The sequence below is a fragment of the Dendrobates tinctorius genome, unplaced genomic scaffold (genome assembly GCF_039654945.1).
Source record: "Dendrobates tinctorius isolate UK_male_01 unplaced genomic scaffold, ASM3965494v1 ptg000075l, whole genome shotgun sequence".
Taxonomy (NCBI): domain Eukaryota; kingdom Metazoa; phylum Chordata; class Amphibia; order Anura; family Dendrobatidae; genus Dendrobates; species Dendrobates tinctorius.
The window spans coordinates 2,850,727-2,868,874 of record NW_027361743.1 but is presented as its reverse complement, the minus strand read 5'-3'; the positions used below and the strand labels follow the sequence as shown (position 1 = coordinate 2,868,874).

General features: G+C 44.0%; 1 protein-coding gene across 2 annotated transcripts in view; it reads left to right on the top strand.

Annotated features, from left to right (window-relative positions):
- Window positions 1-18,148, top strand: part of CNTN5 (contactin 5) — a 2,193,251-nt gene that overhangs the window by 1,958,570 nt on the left and 216,533 nt on the right. For both annotated transcript variants that reach the window (XM_073582945.1, XM_073582944.1), the window contains one exon: window positions 11,294-11,452. In XM_073582945.1, coding sequence (XP_073439046.1) covers window positions 11,294-11,452 — 159 coding nt within the window. The remainder of the gene's footprint in view (window positions 1-11,293; window positions 11,453-18,148) is intronic.

Below are 18,148 nucleotides of genomic sequence, written 5' to 3'. Positions count from 1 at the left end.
TCATGGTATATAGGTGACATATTTGCGAGGGCCACGCATTTCACATTGCCTGATCAGCAGCCCACTATACTTTATAGGATTAGATTGATTTTGTTGACGGAGGATGGTATCAATAACCAAACGTGACAGGGACCCCATCTGCTCGAATTAAATATAGTGTTCCCTTTTTTATAGTTTATATCATTATTCTCCAGATGACAATGAGAACAGAGCCGTTATTAATATACTTCACGCGGAGTGCAAAAAATCAATCCTGCCGTAGATAATCTGTCACCTCCACTTTATCTGAGCCATGGAACCTGCATATTTATCATACCTGGTGCCGAGAACTTTTTATCCTGCTTACTCCTGTATAAACAGCCCAGGTCAAGGAGCACTGATTACATGTAGAAGGAGCAAGCTATCCCGTCCAAGTCAATCCATCATTTCACCAAACTCATTGCTCCGTTGAACTTGTCCTTTATTTCCAAGACTTTGTTAATATTGATAAAGCGACGTCCTCATTCATGGTCGCAGCAGAACGGACCGTTATAGTGTCATGTATAAAAACTAATGCGAAAACAATGACATTGATTGTGGCGCTTGAAAACCAGATAAACAAGTAAATAAGTACCTATTGGTCGCAATATGCTAAAATCTTTGTCTTGTACTGAACTGGCTCCACAACTTGTATCATTTTTATTTCATATTTTATTAATTTAAAAAGTTCAAAAATTTATAAAAAAAAACATTAGGGATTTGTATCGCCATTTTTTTAAACAAGTAACTTATTTTTTTATTTTTATGTTGATGGAGAAGTATGAGAGCTTGTTTTTTTTGGTGCGGAGCTGTAGTTTTTTATTGATTCCATTTTGGGACATACAACTTTTTGATATTTTTTTTAAATATTTTTTAAATTACTTTCCACTATACATACTGCTAAACTTCAATATGACATATTGGCTCAGTGGTTAACACTTTTTGTAGTTCTGTGGTCCTGAGATCAAATCTCACCAATGACATGATGAGGAGTCTGTATATTCTCCCCATGTTGGGCATATGGATTGTATACCCTGTGAATTTTCAGGCATTCTCACCCTGCTCTCAGGCAGATCCATCCTCCTAAGCAAGCCTGATGGTTGTTTTAGAAGCTTTCCCCTTGCAACAGTGTCATGCAGGTGACTCCCAACACACTCCCTCACTGGAGGAGATACGCCCTTAACTCAAAGCCATGCCCTCAGCCCTAAGCCATGTCCTCAGCCCTAAGCCATGCCCTCAGCCCTATGCCATGCCCTCAGCCCTATGCCATGCACTCAGCCATATGCCATGCACTCAGCCCTATGCCATGCCCTCAGCCCTAAGCCATGCCCTATGCTATGAAATCAGCCCTATGCCATGCCTCAGCCCTATGCCACGCACTCATCCCTATGCCATGCAATCAGCCCTATGCCATGCCCTCAGCCCTAAGCCATGCCCTCAGCCCTAAGCCATGCACTGAGCCCTATGCCATGCCCTCAGCCCTATGCCATGCACTCAGCCCTTTGCCATGCCCTCAGCCCTATGCCATGCCCTCAGCCCTAAGCCATGCCCTCAGTCCTATGCTATGCACTCAATCCTAAGCCATGCCCTAAGCCCTATGCCATGCACTCAGCCCAATGCCATGCACTCAGCCCTAAGCCATGCCCTCAACGCTATGCCATGCCCTCAGCCTATGCCATGCCCTTAGCCCTATGCCATACACTCAGCCCTATGCCATACACTCAGCCCTAAGCCATGCCCTGAGCCCTATGCCATGCACTCAGCCCTAAGCCACGCACTCAGCCCTATGCCATGCACTCAGCCCTAAGCCATGCCATCAGCGCTATGCCATGCCCTCAGCCCTATGCCATGCACTCTGCCCTATGCCATGCCCTCAGCCCTATGCCATGCACTCAGCCCTATGCCATGCCCTCAGCGCTATGCCATGCCCTCAGCCCTTTGCCATGCACTCTGCCCTATGCCATGCACTCAGCCCTAAGCCACACCCTCAGCCCTATGCCACTCCTTCCCCAGCGGACCCTTCCTGCTCCTGAACACTCCTCAGACTGGCTGACATGTCCGCTTCATCCACACTGCACTGTTCCTCTTCTTGGTTTGGCGGCCATAATCACCATGATCATCGTTATTATCATCTCCTTCCTAAAGCGCGTAAATAGAAAAAAATTAGACTGAAGATGGGCATAATAGCAGGCGGCACCACAAAATTAATGTGCAAAAAGTGGGGCTGCTTTACTGACCCATGTTTGGCTCCAGAAAAACCAGCAGTGACCGTGTGTTCATCTCATCTTCTCTCATAATCACTGATTTTTTTTTTTTCTGGAATCAGGTCTCCCTGAGATATGTCAATAAAGTAGTCCTACTTTTTTGTGCATAAATTTTCTAGTGCTGCTTGCTTTTTTATATAATGAGTGGTCTTTAAAGGGAATATGTCAGCAGGCTTTTACTATGTAATCTAACAGCAGCATGATGTAGGAGCAGAGACCGTGATTCCAGCAATGTATCACTCAGCTTACTGGGTGCTGATCTAGCAGTGCTCAGAATGCTGTGCTGTCTATAACCCCTCCCATGACACTGATATATTGACAGAAAACTGCTCAGTGGTGGATGCGTGGCTGGACCAGGAGTCATGAGACACCTAGTCCTGTAGTAGTAGCCTCCTAATGGTAAAACACTGACTTTATCGAAGCAGCAAAACACAGCCCAGTAAGTAACACATCACTGGAATCAGGGTCTCTGCCTATACCTCATGCTGTTCTCTGACTACATAGCAAACACCTGATGACAGATTCCTTTTAAGTTAATGTCCCGAGGTGTGCACCCAATAATCCACAGTGTGGCCTTTTATCTTTTTTTTAGATAGATTGATACATGTATAGATAGATAGATAGAGAGAGAGAGAGAGAGAGATAATAGATAGAGAGATAATATATAAATAGATAGAGATAATAGATAGATAGATAGATAGATAGATAGATAGATAGATAGATAGATAGATAGATAGATAGAGAGATAGATATGGGATAGATAGATAGTTCCTTGTGTTTCTAGCATGTCCTCCATCAGTCTGTGGTCAGTCTCAATATATGAGCTGTAAAGTAAGAGCAATATACAAATCCCATTACTTAATTTGTTTGATCCCTGTAAGAGAGAAATGAAGCTAAATCGAATTGTCATGCCCGGCATCATGATGATGTGTTTGAATTAATGTGCCGATCACATTTATTATATATTAATCATCAGTGTTATGGCCGCACTTCTTCTCCCCGGGCTTTACATCGGAAGGAGGCTGATAAATATTAATCACGCGCTTCATCTCTATTGAGTCATCTGGGCCGGTGAGATAGAAAACAGGTTTTGAAATTTTTTGTACATTTTTACTGAAAGGTCGTGGAAAACGACATCTATAATGAAGCCCGCGGCCATGCGCGCTTCATATACAAACACTGTACAATTCTTTGATATTGCATTTTTTTCTTCCACTTTTTTCCTAGAACCATAACTTTTTAATTTTCCATAGACTCAGGATAAGTTGCAGTTTTCACTGACCCCATTTAGTGAACCGCATGGTGTTAACGTGCAGCGAAAAATTTAAAAAAAAGCCCCACAATTCCACAATTGTTCTTTTGGGTTTTTTCATGTTTATTGGGTGGGAAAAATGACCTTGGAGACTAATTCTTCAATACAAATATGGAGATAAAAACTCATCCAGTTTTATTTTTACTATTTTAGCAGCAAAAAATACAATATTTTTTGTTGTTGTTGGAACTGTGTCAGGGCTTTTTTTTTATTTTGCTCCAGAAAGTGAAATTTTTATTGATACCCAACTTGATATTCATGTGAATATGAAATTTAGATCAGAGGTCCAAGAGAAGTGAAGGTGGTCACTAGTGATGTGCCCAAGTACATGTTAGTCGAGTTTACCTAGGGTACTCCGGTACGCACCGATTATCGTAGACAGGGCCGGACTGGCCATCTGGCAATTCTGGCAAATGCCAAAAGGGCCTGTCTGGTCGTGGGCTGCCTTGTCTGCTACATTGTTAACATAATCCGTGTTCTCAAGACACCCATACTGTTAACAGTTGTGACGGACCACAAAGTCGCTGACTCTGTCACTTACCCCAGCAGGCCACGGGTATCATTAGAAATATTGGTCCTGTAGTAAATCTTCCTTTCCTCCAAGAAGGGTAATATTAGTAATATATCCCATCTGGTTCTTGGGTACGGGGACAACATGGTCCTGTGCGATTTCAAATGCCAGGGCTGAATTTCAGCTCCAGTCCGTACTTGATCGTAGGTGCTGGAGTGACATGTTCCAGCCCCAGCGGTTGCATGTTTCGCCACAAAACATGTGAAGATTGCCTGTGTTTGTCAGGCAAACTCGAGTAACAAGCACTTGTGCTCATCACCAGTGATCACTAGTAGCAATAAGCGAGTAGAGTATACTCGTTACTCGAGATTTCGAGCATGTGTGGCACCACTGAGGGTTCAGTCGCCACAGAGGTACTGCACCTCCTCCTGAGGTGTAGTATCCCATTTCCCAGGTAAGATGGAACACCTGACCAGACTCCACCACTCACATCCAACACAAACACTTTAGAATAGCAGAGCACCCTTTGTGGCTCCCTGCTTGGAACACAAAGAGTGCTGAGTGATGGGTGGAGCCGAGATGACACAAGAGAGCAGGAGAATGATAGGAAGTGGTCAGTTGGTGAGAGAAGATCCCCAGAGAGGGATGGAATGAAAGGAAGTGCTGCAGCAGACTTCAGTGACCTGGATCTGCTGGCACGGGAAAGAGCAATAGAAAGCCTGATTCTTCAGAAGCAAGAAAGATTAGTACGGAACATAAGGAGAAGAGAACTAAGGACTAGGGTCAGAGCAGAGCCCTTCCTCAAGTTTGAAGCGCATAGCCAGAGTCTGGTCTCCGAGGCTGTTTGTGAAACTAATGTTCCTGCAGCAGAAACCAGAGGAATAGGACTTGTGATCACTCTGTTCCCACAAAAGACTCGAAGACACGGTGGCAACCTAAGTGTTAGCTGGGATATGACGGATGGAGTCCCCAAAGCAGGCTACAGTCACTTGTCATGCGAGTGGAGTTTGAGTAACATCAAGCAGGAGGAACTGCAGTGTAACTCAGTACTGCAAGTACCTCATATAAGCGCTATAAAGGAGACATTCAGAACAGGCACACGAAAGGGAGTGCTGGAGAGGTTAATTCCATCTGCCTGGGAGTTGGCTGAGCCCCTGATCTGGAGACCGCAGCATTGAAGCGGGCACCTGTCTGTGCCAGGAACGTGAGTAAAAGAACTGGAACTGCACTCAGCTGTCTCATTTCGTTCTTCCTGCATCAACCCACTCAGCACTGCTACATCCCTGTGCCTAACACTGCACCCTTTCCCTCCACACCTATTACTACTGCCCTGGGACTACAGCCCTACCTGTGGAGGGCTACAACACCATTGCTGCACCACACCATCTGTCCCAGAGAAGCAACCCTGCAGCGCTGGTCACTGACCAGAAACCACAGGTGGCGTCACAAGTCATCTCATAAACTCTATCCCCATCACTCTACCCCTTTTACATTGACCGCCTGAGGCAACGGACCGGGTCACTGCCACTGTGACATCTCCCATTGAAATCAATGGGCCCGGCATCGGCCTCTGGGGGCGAGTCACATGCTCGGGTGTCCTCTAAGTATTTGCATGTGCTCAGAGATTTAGAAACTGCTGCGGATCCGCAGGACCAAAACCGCTGCGGATCCTCAGTGAATCCGCAACGTGTGCACACACCCTTTGTTAGGAACTTCCCACATGTATTCAGGCTGTCCAGCAGCCTCAAATCATACAGCTGCGGCGACAGAAACTAAAACTCCGAGCATGCCAAAATACTCAGAGGACACCCGAGCACGCTCGCTCATCACTAATCACTAGTGGTCACATCTGCATCTCTCCAGCAAATTTCCTTGATTTTTTAATTTATTTTTTTTTATGTTTTACAGTAGGAAGACCGAATTTGTGTAGCCATTGTATTTACAAACATTTATCCCCGAAACGATCGGCTCATTAATTTGAAAAGTAGCAACTCTTAGCAACAGAGTAACACTAAAAAAGAAAAGCAAAACAGAAAGTCAGCAAGGAAATAGTGCTTAGCCCGTGTTCCCTCTGCCGGAACATAAGTTAATCTTCGAAATGCCACCCATTCACTGCGTTATAACCTTCTGCTCACAAGACTGAACACAGCACAACAGGCCTATGTTATCATGGCGAAACGTCTCGCTTGATTTACCGGAAAATCAGATGCACTTACATCTATTTTCTGTTCTGATGATGATGCATTATCATAAAAGGCATCGCCTTATTTCTATCGCGCCAGCAAATAGTCCGCAGCCCTCCTCTACGGACGGAGGTTTTAATCACAAATTGCGATTTCTCAGTATAAAACAGAAGGGAATGCAATTTAAAGGCATGTAATGAAGATAAGTGCCGTACACGGGCAATCACAATGGTGAAGGCGCTGACACATTCCGAATGTGGCCGCGAAGAATTTTCCAAGCATTCCCATACTTTTTATAGCTTAGCACATTGTAAGGAGGGAAAAAGTAATTTATTTTTTTCTTATTTATTTTTTTGCGGTCGCTTATGGTAAAAAGGAAAGGCAAGCGATACGACTCGGAGAAATGAATATCATGAGGCCCTCGCTTAATGCTGCAGCTTTACTTTTATTTTTTCATCGATGCTGTTTTTTTTTTTCTTTTTGCGTGCCAAACTTCATTTTTTCATGGTACCATTTGGGTATATATGACAATATCATCACTTTCTGTTGTGTTTTTTTTTTTTTTGGTGTGGGGTGAAGTGTCCTAGTATCGTTGACTCTGGGGTTTTGATCTTTTATTTCTCTTTATGACTTTTATTTTTCAGGTTATCTCTTTTAATATCTTGATACATTGGACTTTTTTGGATTTTGACATATGGAAGATTCTTATTTTTGAATTTTTAACTGGAGAAGCAGGCGATCATTTGATTTTTATGCATTTTTTATTTTATTGCATGCTTTATTTTTTAGTCCCCATGTGGGATTTGAACCTGCCTTCGTTTGATTGTTTGCTCTCTATACTACAATAATACAAGATTAGGCAGGATGATCCACATTGCTGTTACATGGCAGAGTTCCCTATGATTGCGCGACCGATGGGCACCATATTGGAGCCCTCACCGGTGCTGCTTTTGGTAATTGACAATGGTATCTAAATGGAGAAACAGCAGCGACTGGAGCTAGATCCGGTCACTACTTATAGAGGCATGTGCTGGCAGTAAACACAGTCGGCACCCACTGTGCACCGACCAAGCTCAGCTCTATTCACCGGCTTCTACACCATGACATGTACAAGATGGTGGTGGAAGTGGTTTGCAAAAATTTTAGCAATTTCCTTCGAAACCGATCATTTTTCCCCTCGTTTTTTTACATATGGGGGTTGTAGAATGCAGACAGGACAGCCTTGTTTGACAAGTCAACGTCTTAATATGTTGGCACTTGAAGATAGTGCTGTATGCCGGACAAAGTCTGGTCCTGCTTCCTAAACTAAATCCCTGGATTCAGAGCTTGAAAAATCGTTGATAAGATGGAGCTGCAGTGTAAAGTATGGGGGTGAAACAGAGTAATAGCCTAGTTACTAATGGGTCAAGAAACATTTTTCTTTTAAAGAGAATCTGTCATCTCATTTTCGGCCTATGAGATGCGGCCGCCGCCATCAGGGGCTTATCTGCAGCGTTCTGTAATGCTGTAGATAAGCCCCCGATGTAACCTGAACAATAAGAAAAACAAGTGGGTGCAGTGAATAAGCCCCCGATATAACCTGAAAGATAAGAAAAACGAGTGCAGTGGGTGTCGCGGTCCGGTCCGGCACCTCCCTTCATCTAGCAATGACGTCCTCCTTCTTACTTCTGCTGCGGCTCCTGCGCAGGCGCCGGGCCTCTCTGATCTTTCATGGCGCAGGCGCACTGCAATTCTCTGCTCTGCCCTCAACAGGGCAGATAAAGTACGCCTGTGCAGGAGCCACCGCAGAGGTAAGAAGGAGGACGTCATCGCTAGAAGATGGGAGGCGCCGGACCACACCGTGACACTCATCACCCCCGCCCCCCGGTGAGTATAATCTAACTAGTTTTTCTCATCTTTCAGGTTATATTTGGGGCTTATCTACAGCATTCTGTAATGCTGTAGATAAGCCCCTGATGGCGGTGGCCGCATCTTATAGGCCAAAAATGGGGTGACAGATTCCCTTTAAGCTGCCATTTAGGCTAGTTTCACACATCCGATATCCACAGTCCAAGAGTGGACCATATTGTCCTTACCTTCCGCAGGTCTCCCGATCCGAACTTGGACAGCATGGTCCGTACTCAAATCCTGATTGATGAATGTGTAAAACCAGCCTGAAAGTGACAATGAGTAGAAGATTCACCAACATCTCTCCTGATCCTCCGAACACTTATTTCCCACCCCAATATGTCATGGCACCACTAGAACAGTATTTGTCCAATTTTTCCAATTTTTATGGAAAAGAAAAAAGCATTGAAGAGGAACAAAGCTTTTTTTATAACTCTGTCCATCATGGAAAGTTATAAAAGTTTGAATATCACTTTTTTAAGGATATTCATCCCTTTAAAAAGATTTTAAAAAATGCATGTCAATTAAAATGCATGTAAATTATTTCCATATCCAATTTTCCCCAGTATATTTATCGACTTTTAACTCACTTGGAGTACAGATGATGGCAGTGAAATGACTAAAATCATTTAACAAAATAAATCTTTACACATGGAAGGAGATTATGGATTTGTTATTTTGCATTGTGCTCTTTTTCTATCTATAAATTGTCCATGGAAATATGAATTAAGTGGAGATATGACGAAATGTGATTCAGGGATGCAATATTTTAATTGATGTAATTTTGGCTTCCTGCAGCCACCACTAGATGGCGCCAAGGATTTAACTGCATACTGTTTAATATTTTTTAACTCTCCAAAGCTCCCCCTAGTGGCTACTGCCGTGAGATTTAGACACAACATGAAATACGGACATTACCTTTAAAATAAATCTAATTATACTCTTAGAACGGAACGACCTCTAACTTTTCTTCCACAATGTCAAAAGGGTCTTTTGGGGAAAAAAAAAATTACAAAAATGGAAATTTTAGGAAAAAAAAAAGAAGGAATAGTCATTGAATCCATTTGAGGCCATTCAAGGATGTCTTTTTTGATGATTTTACAAGGTTCCGCATTCTTTTTTTTTTTTTCCTCCCCAAATTGGTTATTCTCCTATTGCTTAAGAGTGATTCTGAGGAGTAATATTGCCCCTGGGAAGAAAGGATTCTCCAGCCTAACCATCCAGCTGACAGCATGAATGATTACCACCCGGCCTAAAATGTAATGATATAGCAATGAGAGGAATGACATCTGCATAGCGGGTCCTGGCTGCCTGTCACAAATTCTTCACTGGTGACTACAGCTTGATACATTGCCACTTCTCAGCCTTCCAAAGTGCTTTTTTTTTTTTGCAGCATAAAGACTTTGCCTGCGATCCAACCTTTTCTTTATATATCTCAAGCGCTGTGAAATTTGATTGTCAACATGTAATATATGTGAAGTCCCGGTAATGAATCACATTTGTCACTTGGCTTCCAATTCTAAAAGTTTTCTACTGATTTACAATGTGGAAGGCTGCGGATCCTCCAGACATGTGGGACAGGAATATGAGCGATTATATGGAAATGACCCATAGAGCAGCCCACCACCCTATTACCGGCTCGGGTACATTAGAATTATTAGAGGTTGTCTTGGCTAGAAGAAAACCCATTTTTAAATACTTAGAGAATTCATTATCCAAGACCTACACGTACACTCCTCAACATGGAAATTGTAACACCAAGTAGGAAAAATGGCGCAATTTTTGAAACAACCAATTCAAAACATCTCAAATTATTCAGTTTGGAGTATGAGTGCCTGTCACACAGAAATCCCCGCACTTACAGCCTTTTGCTGCCATCAATGAGGTTATTAAAGAGGTTGTTTTTTTGGGTATCACTGCAAATTTTGCACCATTTTGCTCTTACAGGGTCAAAATTTGTAATGAAACACAATTGCAATGCCCAAATTACATGCTTTTATAAAAAAAAAGTTGCCACAAGAGGTGTAAAATTCCTTTAATGGCTGGCTGAGGATTGTTCTGCTACACTGAATGCACTTGAGCACTCTGATCATCAAGATCCGCTGCTGGCAGCTACTTTTGCAGTTGCCGACCAATGACATTCCTAGATGTGCTCAATGGGAGACAAGTCCAGAGACTCTGCAGGCCATGATAGTACTTAGAGTAGCACGAACGACAGGCACCCTGACATAGACATGTTGAAAAACGGCTCCTGGAACACTTTTTGGAGAAGTTGCAGCATTACTGGTTACATGATGGGCCCATTCTGTTTTGCTTCTTCAAAGCTTTTGTGCCAGTTTTGATCTAGACTTAGTTTATTCAGACCATATTAAATTTGCCAGCCAAAGTTGTGCAAATCTGCCCAAATGATATTTTGGGAGATTCACATATCTCTTTATCCATCATATCCCAAGAAGAGCGATGATAGATGACTAGAAACAAACAAAACATGATTTTGCGATATTGTCAGAAATTATTGTTGCAGAAAAATGTAACTTTTTGGCTGCACAGTGGTCATGATGTAAATGGTTGTGATGGTTTTGCTAGTGTGTTAGGATAACTGATGAATTTTTAGTCTGAGAAATGAAGTTTAGGACACATACAGCAGAAACATCTCCTGGCAGAGTAACCGGAAGTTGTGGGTTTTTTGTTTGTTTGTTTTTTTCAACCTGGTAAACTCATTCCACTCATCTTGGGATATGTTGAACCAAGAAGGACATTTCTAAATTTCTAAAGGAATCAGTATTAGGCTGAGGGTGCCAATACTTTTGTCTGGCCCATTTTTGGAGTTTTGTGTGAAATGATCAATGTTTTGCTTTTTGCTTCATTCTCTTTTGTGTTTTTTCATTTAAGACAAATTAAATGAAGATAATAATACCAAAGAATTTGTGTTTGCAATCATTTTTTAGGAAGAAACTGAGTATTATCTGACAGAATTGCAGGGGTGTCAATACTTTTGGCCACAACTGTAGATAGGTAGATATGGGATGGATACATAGATAAGTAGATAGATAGATAATAGATAGATAGACTATATATACAGTATTACTTTACGCTTTCTTGGTGTCTTCTTTTCCAGGTCCACCTGGTTCACCCGGGGTGGTGATTGTGGAGGAAATTACAGAAAGTACAGCCACCCTGTCGTGGAGTCCCTGTGCTGACAATCACAGCCCTATCCTCTATTACAACTTACAAGCCCGAAGTCCTTTCTCATTAGGTTGGCAAACTGTGAAAACTGGTAAGCTTTATTTCCAGCCTATTAAAACAACACATAACAAAAAGTAGCAAACTAGGAACACGATAAATGCAAAAGGTTAAGCTCACAAATAATAAAGGTTTCACTGTAGGAATTGTGGGCATGCAAATCATAAAAAGTTGAATAAAATGACCGCAGCGTCTGATTGCTGCTGCTCCTGCAATGAAAAGAAGCATTTCTCTTTCTTTTTAAATGGTGTTTGTTTCTTTTGACAGAACAGGGGTTAATCGGCCATGTTCGGACCTCTGGGAGTCTGAGCTCTCAGCTGGGCTCGTTCAGCCTCTCCCATCCCCTATATAATCAGGGTCCTGATTCAAACCCACGTCAGAGCTAGTTTATGCTGCACGGCTTGGAGGAGAGGTGTTTATGTGATAAGGAGTGTGAAGTAGTTTTCTGTGACTGTTGCATGGGTTTGCAAGTGTGATAATTCCCTTCTCTTCTCTTATTTTGGTTTATCCCTATCCTCCACTCACCAGTGCATTCCTCTGTTACATGTGAGTGAAAATTTGTACATCTGGTATTTTCAGTTACCCTTGTTCGTCTTGCCTTGTTCGTCTGGTTGGTGTACTGTGGTGCACTGCAGCTCCCCTCTTGCCTGGGTGAGGAAAAGTCCAGGGTCACACGACAGCGGAGCCGTGACACGTGATATCTGAAAACCAATCTTTTATTCCAGAGAAATACACGTTTTTCTTAAAATGTAAATGAGCTATTAAGATCTCCCCGAGAATCTTCCACCAGGGCTTATTTTAAATAAAAGGGTCATTACTAGTAGAGATGAGCGAACTTGTTTGGAAAACATTCGCCAATTTCAAATTCGGCACGAACCTTGCACATTCAGATTCGTGTTCGGATTCCTGAGCCTTTTTCTTAAAAAATTGGCAAAAGGCGGCCAAAGTTCGGTAAATGACCAAGTTCGCTAAGGGCTCTTTCAGACGTCCGTGTTTCCAGTTCAGCACGGGCCACAAAAAATCCCGTACACTTGCACACTGATGACGCACGGATGACATCCCTGTGTCATCAATGTGACACGTACTGGTGCCTGGGAATAAGCGATACTCTTTACGTTGTTCCCCGGTGCCGGGTACTGATTGAAGACAGCTCACATCACTGTCCCCTGCTCACGCTGTGAACAACTCTAGCAGGAGACAATGTTGAGAGTTTTATTTAACTGTTAACAGTGAGGCCAGGCAGTGTCTGATGGGAGTATTCATCAGCCGACACCTGTGCTATAAATAAATAAGTTAAAAAATGATGTGGTGTTCCCCTGTATTTTTGATAACCAGCCAGGCAAAACTGACAGCTGCGGGCTGCAACATTCAGCTGTCAGCTTCAGCAAGGCTGGTTATCAAGAATAGAGGGGTCGCGACGCCGTAATTTTTATTTGTTTAAATAAATAATTTTAAATAATGGGGTCCCCACCCTTTTTGACAACCAGCCAAGGTAAAGCAGACAGCTGAGGCTGGTATTCTCAGGTTGGTAAGGGGCCATGGATAGGCTCCTGGCCTAAAAATAGCAGCCCACAGCTGCCCAGAAATGATACATCTATTAGAAACACCAATTCTGGCACTTTGTCTGGCTCTTCCCACTTGTCCTGTGGTGGTGGAAAGTAGGGGTTCATATTTGTTTCGTTGATGTCAACTTTGTATTGTCTGGTGACATCAAGCCCACAACTTAGTAATGGAGAGGTGTCTATAAGATGCCTATCCATTAATAATCCCATTGTTAGATTGTAAATAAGCACACACCTGGGTGGTGCTAAGATGCAACCATCCAGTGTCACGTGTACCTGTCCTGTGTGACATGACCCGCAGGTCGGTAACTAAAACAACAAGACAAAAAGGGGAACACCGGGGAAACCGTTACAACGGTAGGCCCTGCAATAGGGAATGGGGACGTGGAGACCTCCTGCACTCCCCTGAAGCAGTGTCCCTGAACACGCCTAACATTCCCTATACAGGCTCTTCACCTGTCACCAATCAGGATACCTGAATCCCTCACTATACCTCCACCTATCCCTTGCTAGGGAACTGGATAGTGGAGACACTGTCCCACCGCTGCACTAATACACATGAAGGAAAAAGGGGAAAACACCAAAACACTTATCTTTCTCTGCTGCAGTCACCAAGCAGCAGAGTTCATCACCGGATTAACTTTCAACAGTGGCTCCACAAATCAGAGCCAGCTGCTACCTTCACTATCTATCTCTGCTGCAGACACTGGGCAGGCAGAGTTCAGCACCAGTTTCAGCAGTGGCTCGAAACCTCAGAGCCTGCTGCTAACTTCACCAGGTTTCAGCAGTGGCTCAACACCTCAGAGCCAGCTGCTCATTTCACTGTGGTTGGAATCCAAAAAGGAACTGTTATCACCAACCCCTGCTGATACACAATGTGACCTTATATAGCCAAGGAAGTGGTCACATCAGCAGGGAAAACAACAGACATGTAATAACACCTATGGCCACCGGGGGCAAAAACCCATATTAAACTCCCAGGCCTGAAAGGAAAAAAAAGGTTTACATGAGGGAATCCCGAATCTGACACAGATCCAAGAATTGGACTGTGGCATCCAGACCGAGAACCACTGAAGAATGAGCTGCTGCGAGCACCGCCTCAGTGACTAGCAGTGATGTCATTGAGGTTACCGCAGGCACCGAGGCTGCATTCCCAGCCGTACCCCTGAACTGAACTGACCGGTGAGATCAGCGCTGCACAATGAGGGTATGTGCACACGCTGCGGAATGCTTTGCGGATTTGGCTGCGCGGATTTTGTAAAATCCGCAGGTAAATCTGCAGGTCAAAAGACCTGCGGTTTTACCTGCGGATTGCCCTGCGGTTTTTCATCTCCACAATGGAAGAGATGGCAAACCGCAGCGGAATCCGCAGAAAGAATTGACATGTCAATTCTTTCTGCGGTTTTGAAACCGCAGCAAATCTGCGCGGAAAATTCCGCAGCGTCTGCACAGCGTTTTTTTTCCCATAGGTTTGAATGCTACTGTACACCACAGCAAAAACTGCTGCGGATCCGCAGCGGCCAAAACCGCTGCGGATCCGCAGCAGAATCCGCAGCGTGTGCACATGCCCTTAGACTTTTTCTCATTTTGCCACCGTAGTTAAGGGACCCAGCTGAGAACGCAGCCTCAGTGCCTGCGGTAACCTTGATGACATCACCACTAGCCACTGAGGCAGTGCTCGCAACAGCTCATTCCTCAGTGTTTCTCAGCCTGGACAGCACCGTCCAGGTTGAAAACTGTTGTCCAAAATGGTGGGGACCCCACATTGTTTTTTTTTATTGTTGATTTAAATAATATAAAATACAGCATGGGGACACCTCTATTCTTGATAACCAGACTTGCTAACGCTAACAGCTGAGGGTTGCAGTTTGTAGCTGTCAGTTTTACCAGGCTGGTTATCAAAAATACAGGGGAACCCAAACTTTATCACTGGTGGAATCTGACAGCATTGTGCAAAAAGATGCTGTACATTAAGAATGCTTTAAAAAGTACAAATGTTAAAGAAGTTGTCCAGTACTTGTACAACTTCTTCTCAAACCCCACACTTGGTTCCCACAAAATAATAAAGCCTATACTAACCTCCCATGCTGGCATTGTTCCCACAGTGTCGGCACTCACTCTCCCTGGGGCTCCAGTGAGGTGCTGTTGTGGCGTCCCTGAGGGTTCAGTCGCCACAGGGTATTGCACCTCCTCCTGAGGTGTGGTACCCCACCATCCAGGTAAGGTGGAGACACCTGACCACACTCCAACACCTGCATCCCGCACAACATAGTAGTGTAGCAAAGCACCCTTTGGTGGCTCCCTGCTTGGAGCTCGAAGCGTGCTGGGAGGCGGGTGGAGTTAGTTAGCATCAAAAGAGCGGGAAGAGTTTAGGATTTAGTCAGTCTGACTCACGGAGTCGGGGAGTGAAGATCCCCTGAGTGGGATGGATTGAAGGAAGTGCTGCAGCCGACCTCAGTGACCTGGGTCCGCTGGCACAGGAAAGAGACATTGAAGGAAAACCTAACTCTCTCCATAAGGAAGAAAGATTAGTACGGAACGTAAGGAGAGGAGGACTAAGGATCAGGGTTAGAGCAGAACCCTTCTCAAGTTCACAGCGCAAGGCCAGGGTCCGGTCCCCGAGGTTGTATGTATACTAATGGTCCTATGATAGACACCAGTGGAATAGAAGTTGTCACCACTTAATTCCCATACAAGACTTGGGGGCACAACAGCAACGTGAGTGAGCCGGGACTTAGTAGTAAGGAATCCCTGAAGCAGGCTACAGCTGTCTGCCGTACAAGTAGAGTTCATAGGAACATCTGACAGGAGGAAGTCCAGTGTAATTCAGTACTGAGAGTACTTCACTATAGGCACAAAAGGGAGACGTTCAGAAAAGGCACATATGTTGGCGGAGTGTTGGAAAGGAGTACTTCATCTTGCCTGGAGGTTGACTGAGCTCCTGACCCGGAGGACACGGCACGGATGCGGGCTCTTGTGCCACAACAGACTGTGAGTAAAGCTTTGGAACTACATGCTCTGGTGTCCTCCACTTATTCCTGCGTCAACCTGCCCGGCACTGCTATCTCCCCTGCGCCCGACACTACACCATCTAAGTGTCACTTCACCTACTCTGCCCTGGGACTACAGCCCTGCCTGTGGAGGGCTATAACATCATTGCTGCACCACACCATCTGTCCCAGAGGATCTGTCTGAAGTGTCGGCTTAACATCTTCATTGCCGAACACCAAAGGTGGCGTCACGAATCATTCCATGAACATTTCTGCTATTTACAATGGGCACCCAGGGCCAGGGGCCGGGTCCCAGCTGCCATGACATCTCCCATTGTGGTTCATCGGGCCCGGTACCGAGTACCCCACAGCCCTGGGTGTGAGGGCGTCCCACTGTGACATGTGACGCCGGTGCCCAATCAGCGCCGGCGTCACTCTCCCTGCCTTTGAACAAATTGAGCATAACAAGGAAGCCAGGGATCAGCTGCAGCCCAGACTTCCTCTGCATGATCGATTTTGTCAAATAATCACTGATAAAACAGTGATGGTAAAAACGGACAAACTAATCAAACGCTAATAATAAATGTTGATGAACAACAGTCCTTGTTTTTACGTACAAGAAAAAATCACGGATGTCTGAATGAAGGCCATGTATTCTAGTACTTTTTCTTCTTCCTTCTATGAACAGAGATTATTTTGTGGCCATGTCCTTCGTCTCCTTGTGAAACGTGATGGACGTGTCTCCTTGTTTTAATTATAACTAGTATTATGAGCTTTCTTTAAATGGAAGGATGGATTTAGCGGAGTCAGGAGACACCTTGGGTGCTGCTTACAGGGAGAAACAAGAGGAACTAAACATGAGCATGAACATGAACTAATTTCTCCCATAGCGAGCAGGCACACAATGCATGTCATAGGCAGCACAATGCGCCTGTCAACATCGTGGCATCAGTCGAAGGCAGGCACAAAGAAGATCTGTAACTAGATTTTCCCCTTTTATGTCAACACCCTAAAATCTTTCCTGCCACCTAATAAAGTGTAGTTAACTTTTCTCTTAAACCCTTTTTATGTTTTACTACTTTTGCACAAAAAAAAAATATTCTTTTTACAATGCAGGGTAAATACAGTCATGCGTCCACTTGACACTTTATGTCCTCATTACGGAGGTGCACTTATTGAGTATGTATGCTTTTCTTTTTCCGTAAAACATTGTTTAATGGAAAAAAAAAGTTTTCGTTTATGTTCTATTTGACTTTAGATTTCTTTGTTTTTCTGTAAACTTTATTGAATTTTTTTCTTTTACTTTTTTTTAGTCCTTTTTATTAAATAATACATTGTAATAACTCATGTATCGCAGGGTGTTATGTCTGTCGATGTTTGGCCTTGTTCAGACGAACCTATTAAATGTCCAGGTGCTGTCCTTATAGAAAACTGATGGCATGCGGACGGCACACTGACCAATGCAAGTTAATGCGGTCATTCACATGAATGTTTTTACACATGGACCCATTGTCTGCATGTAAAAAAAAAAATCGCCCATGCGCTAATTTGACCTGTACTCTGGTGTTATGAATGAGTCACCGTAGGAGGCAAAAACAGAAATGCTAGCTAGTCCTGAAAATCAGAGAAGTTGGCAACTATCAGATTTCAGACCCCTGAACCTATCAACACAACTAGCAGTAGCCGTGGGGGGTTCCTACGATGACCTAGACCCCTCGATCACAGCCGGAGAGATACATAGGCCTAAAGAAGGAAAGGGGAAATCTAAACTGCCCCAGAGCAGACCCCAAAGCAATAGGCAGCCCCCCACATATAATGACGGTGAAGCAAGATGAAAACACTTACACAGACAGAAAGACAGGCTGAGCAAAGACGGGGCCCAAAAACTACCTAGATAGGAACGGATAGGAAGGCTGGTGTCTGCAATCTGCCAAAACCCTGTCAGAGACAAAAGCCAACAAGCTGATATAAAAATGGCCCTGAAGCAACTAAGCTTCAAAAACTAAATCAGCACTCAGGTACTTTCAGAAGACAGAGCTCTAGGAAAACTGCACACTCCAGCAGGGAGTGGCAGAATCCAAAAAGCAAGAAAAACAAAAACAAATCTTAGATGCAAAAATGCAAAACAGAAAACTTAGCTTTAGGAGAGCAGGAATCAGACTGGTGTCCAAGAGTCCA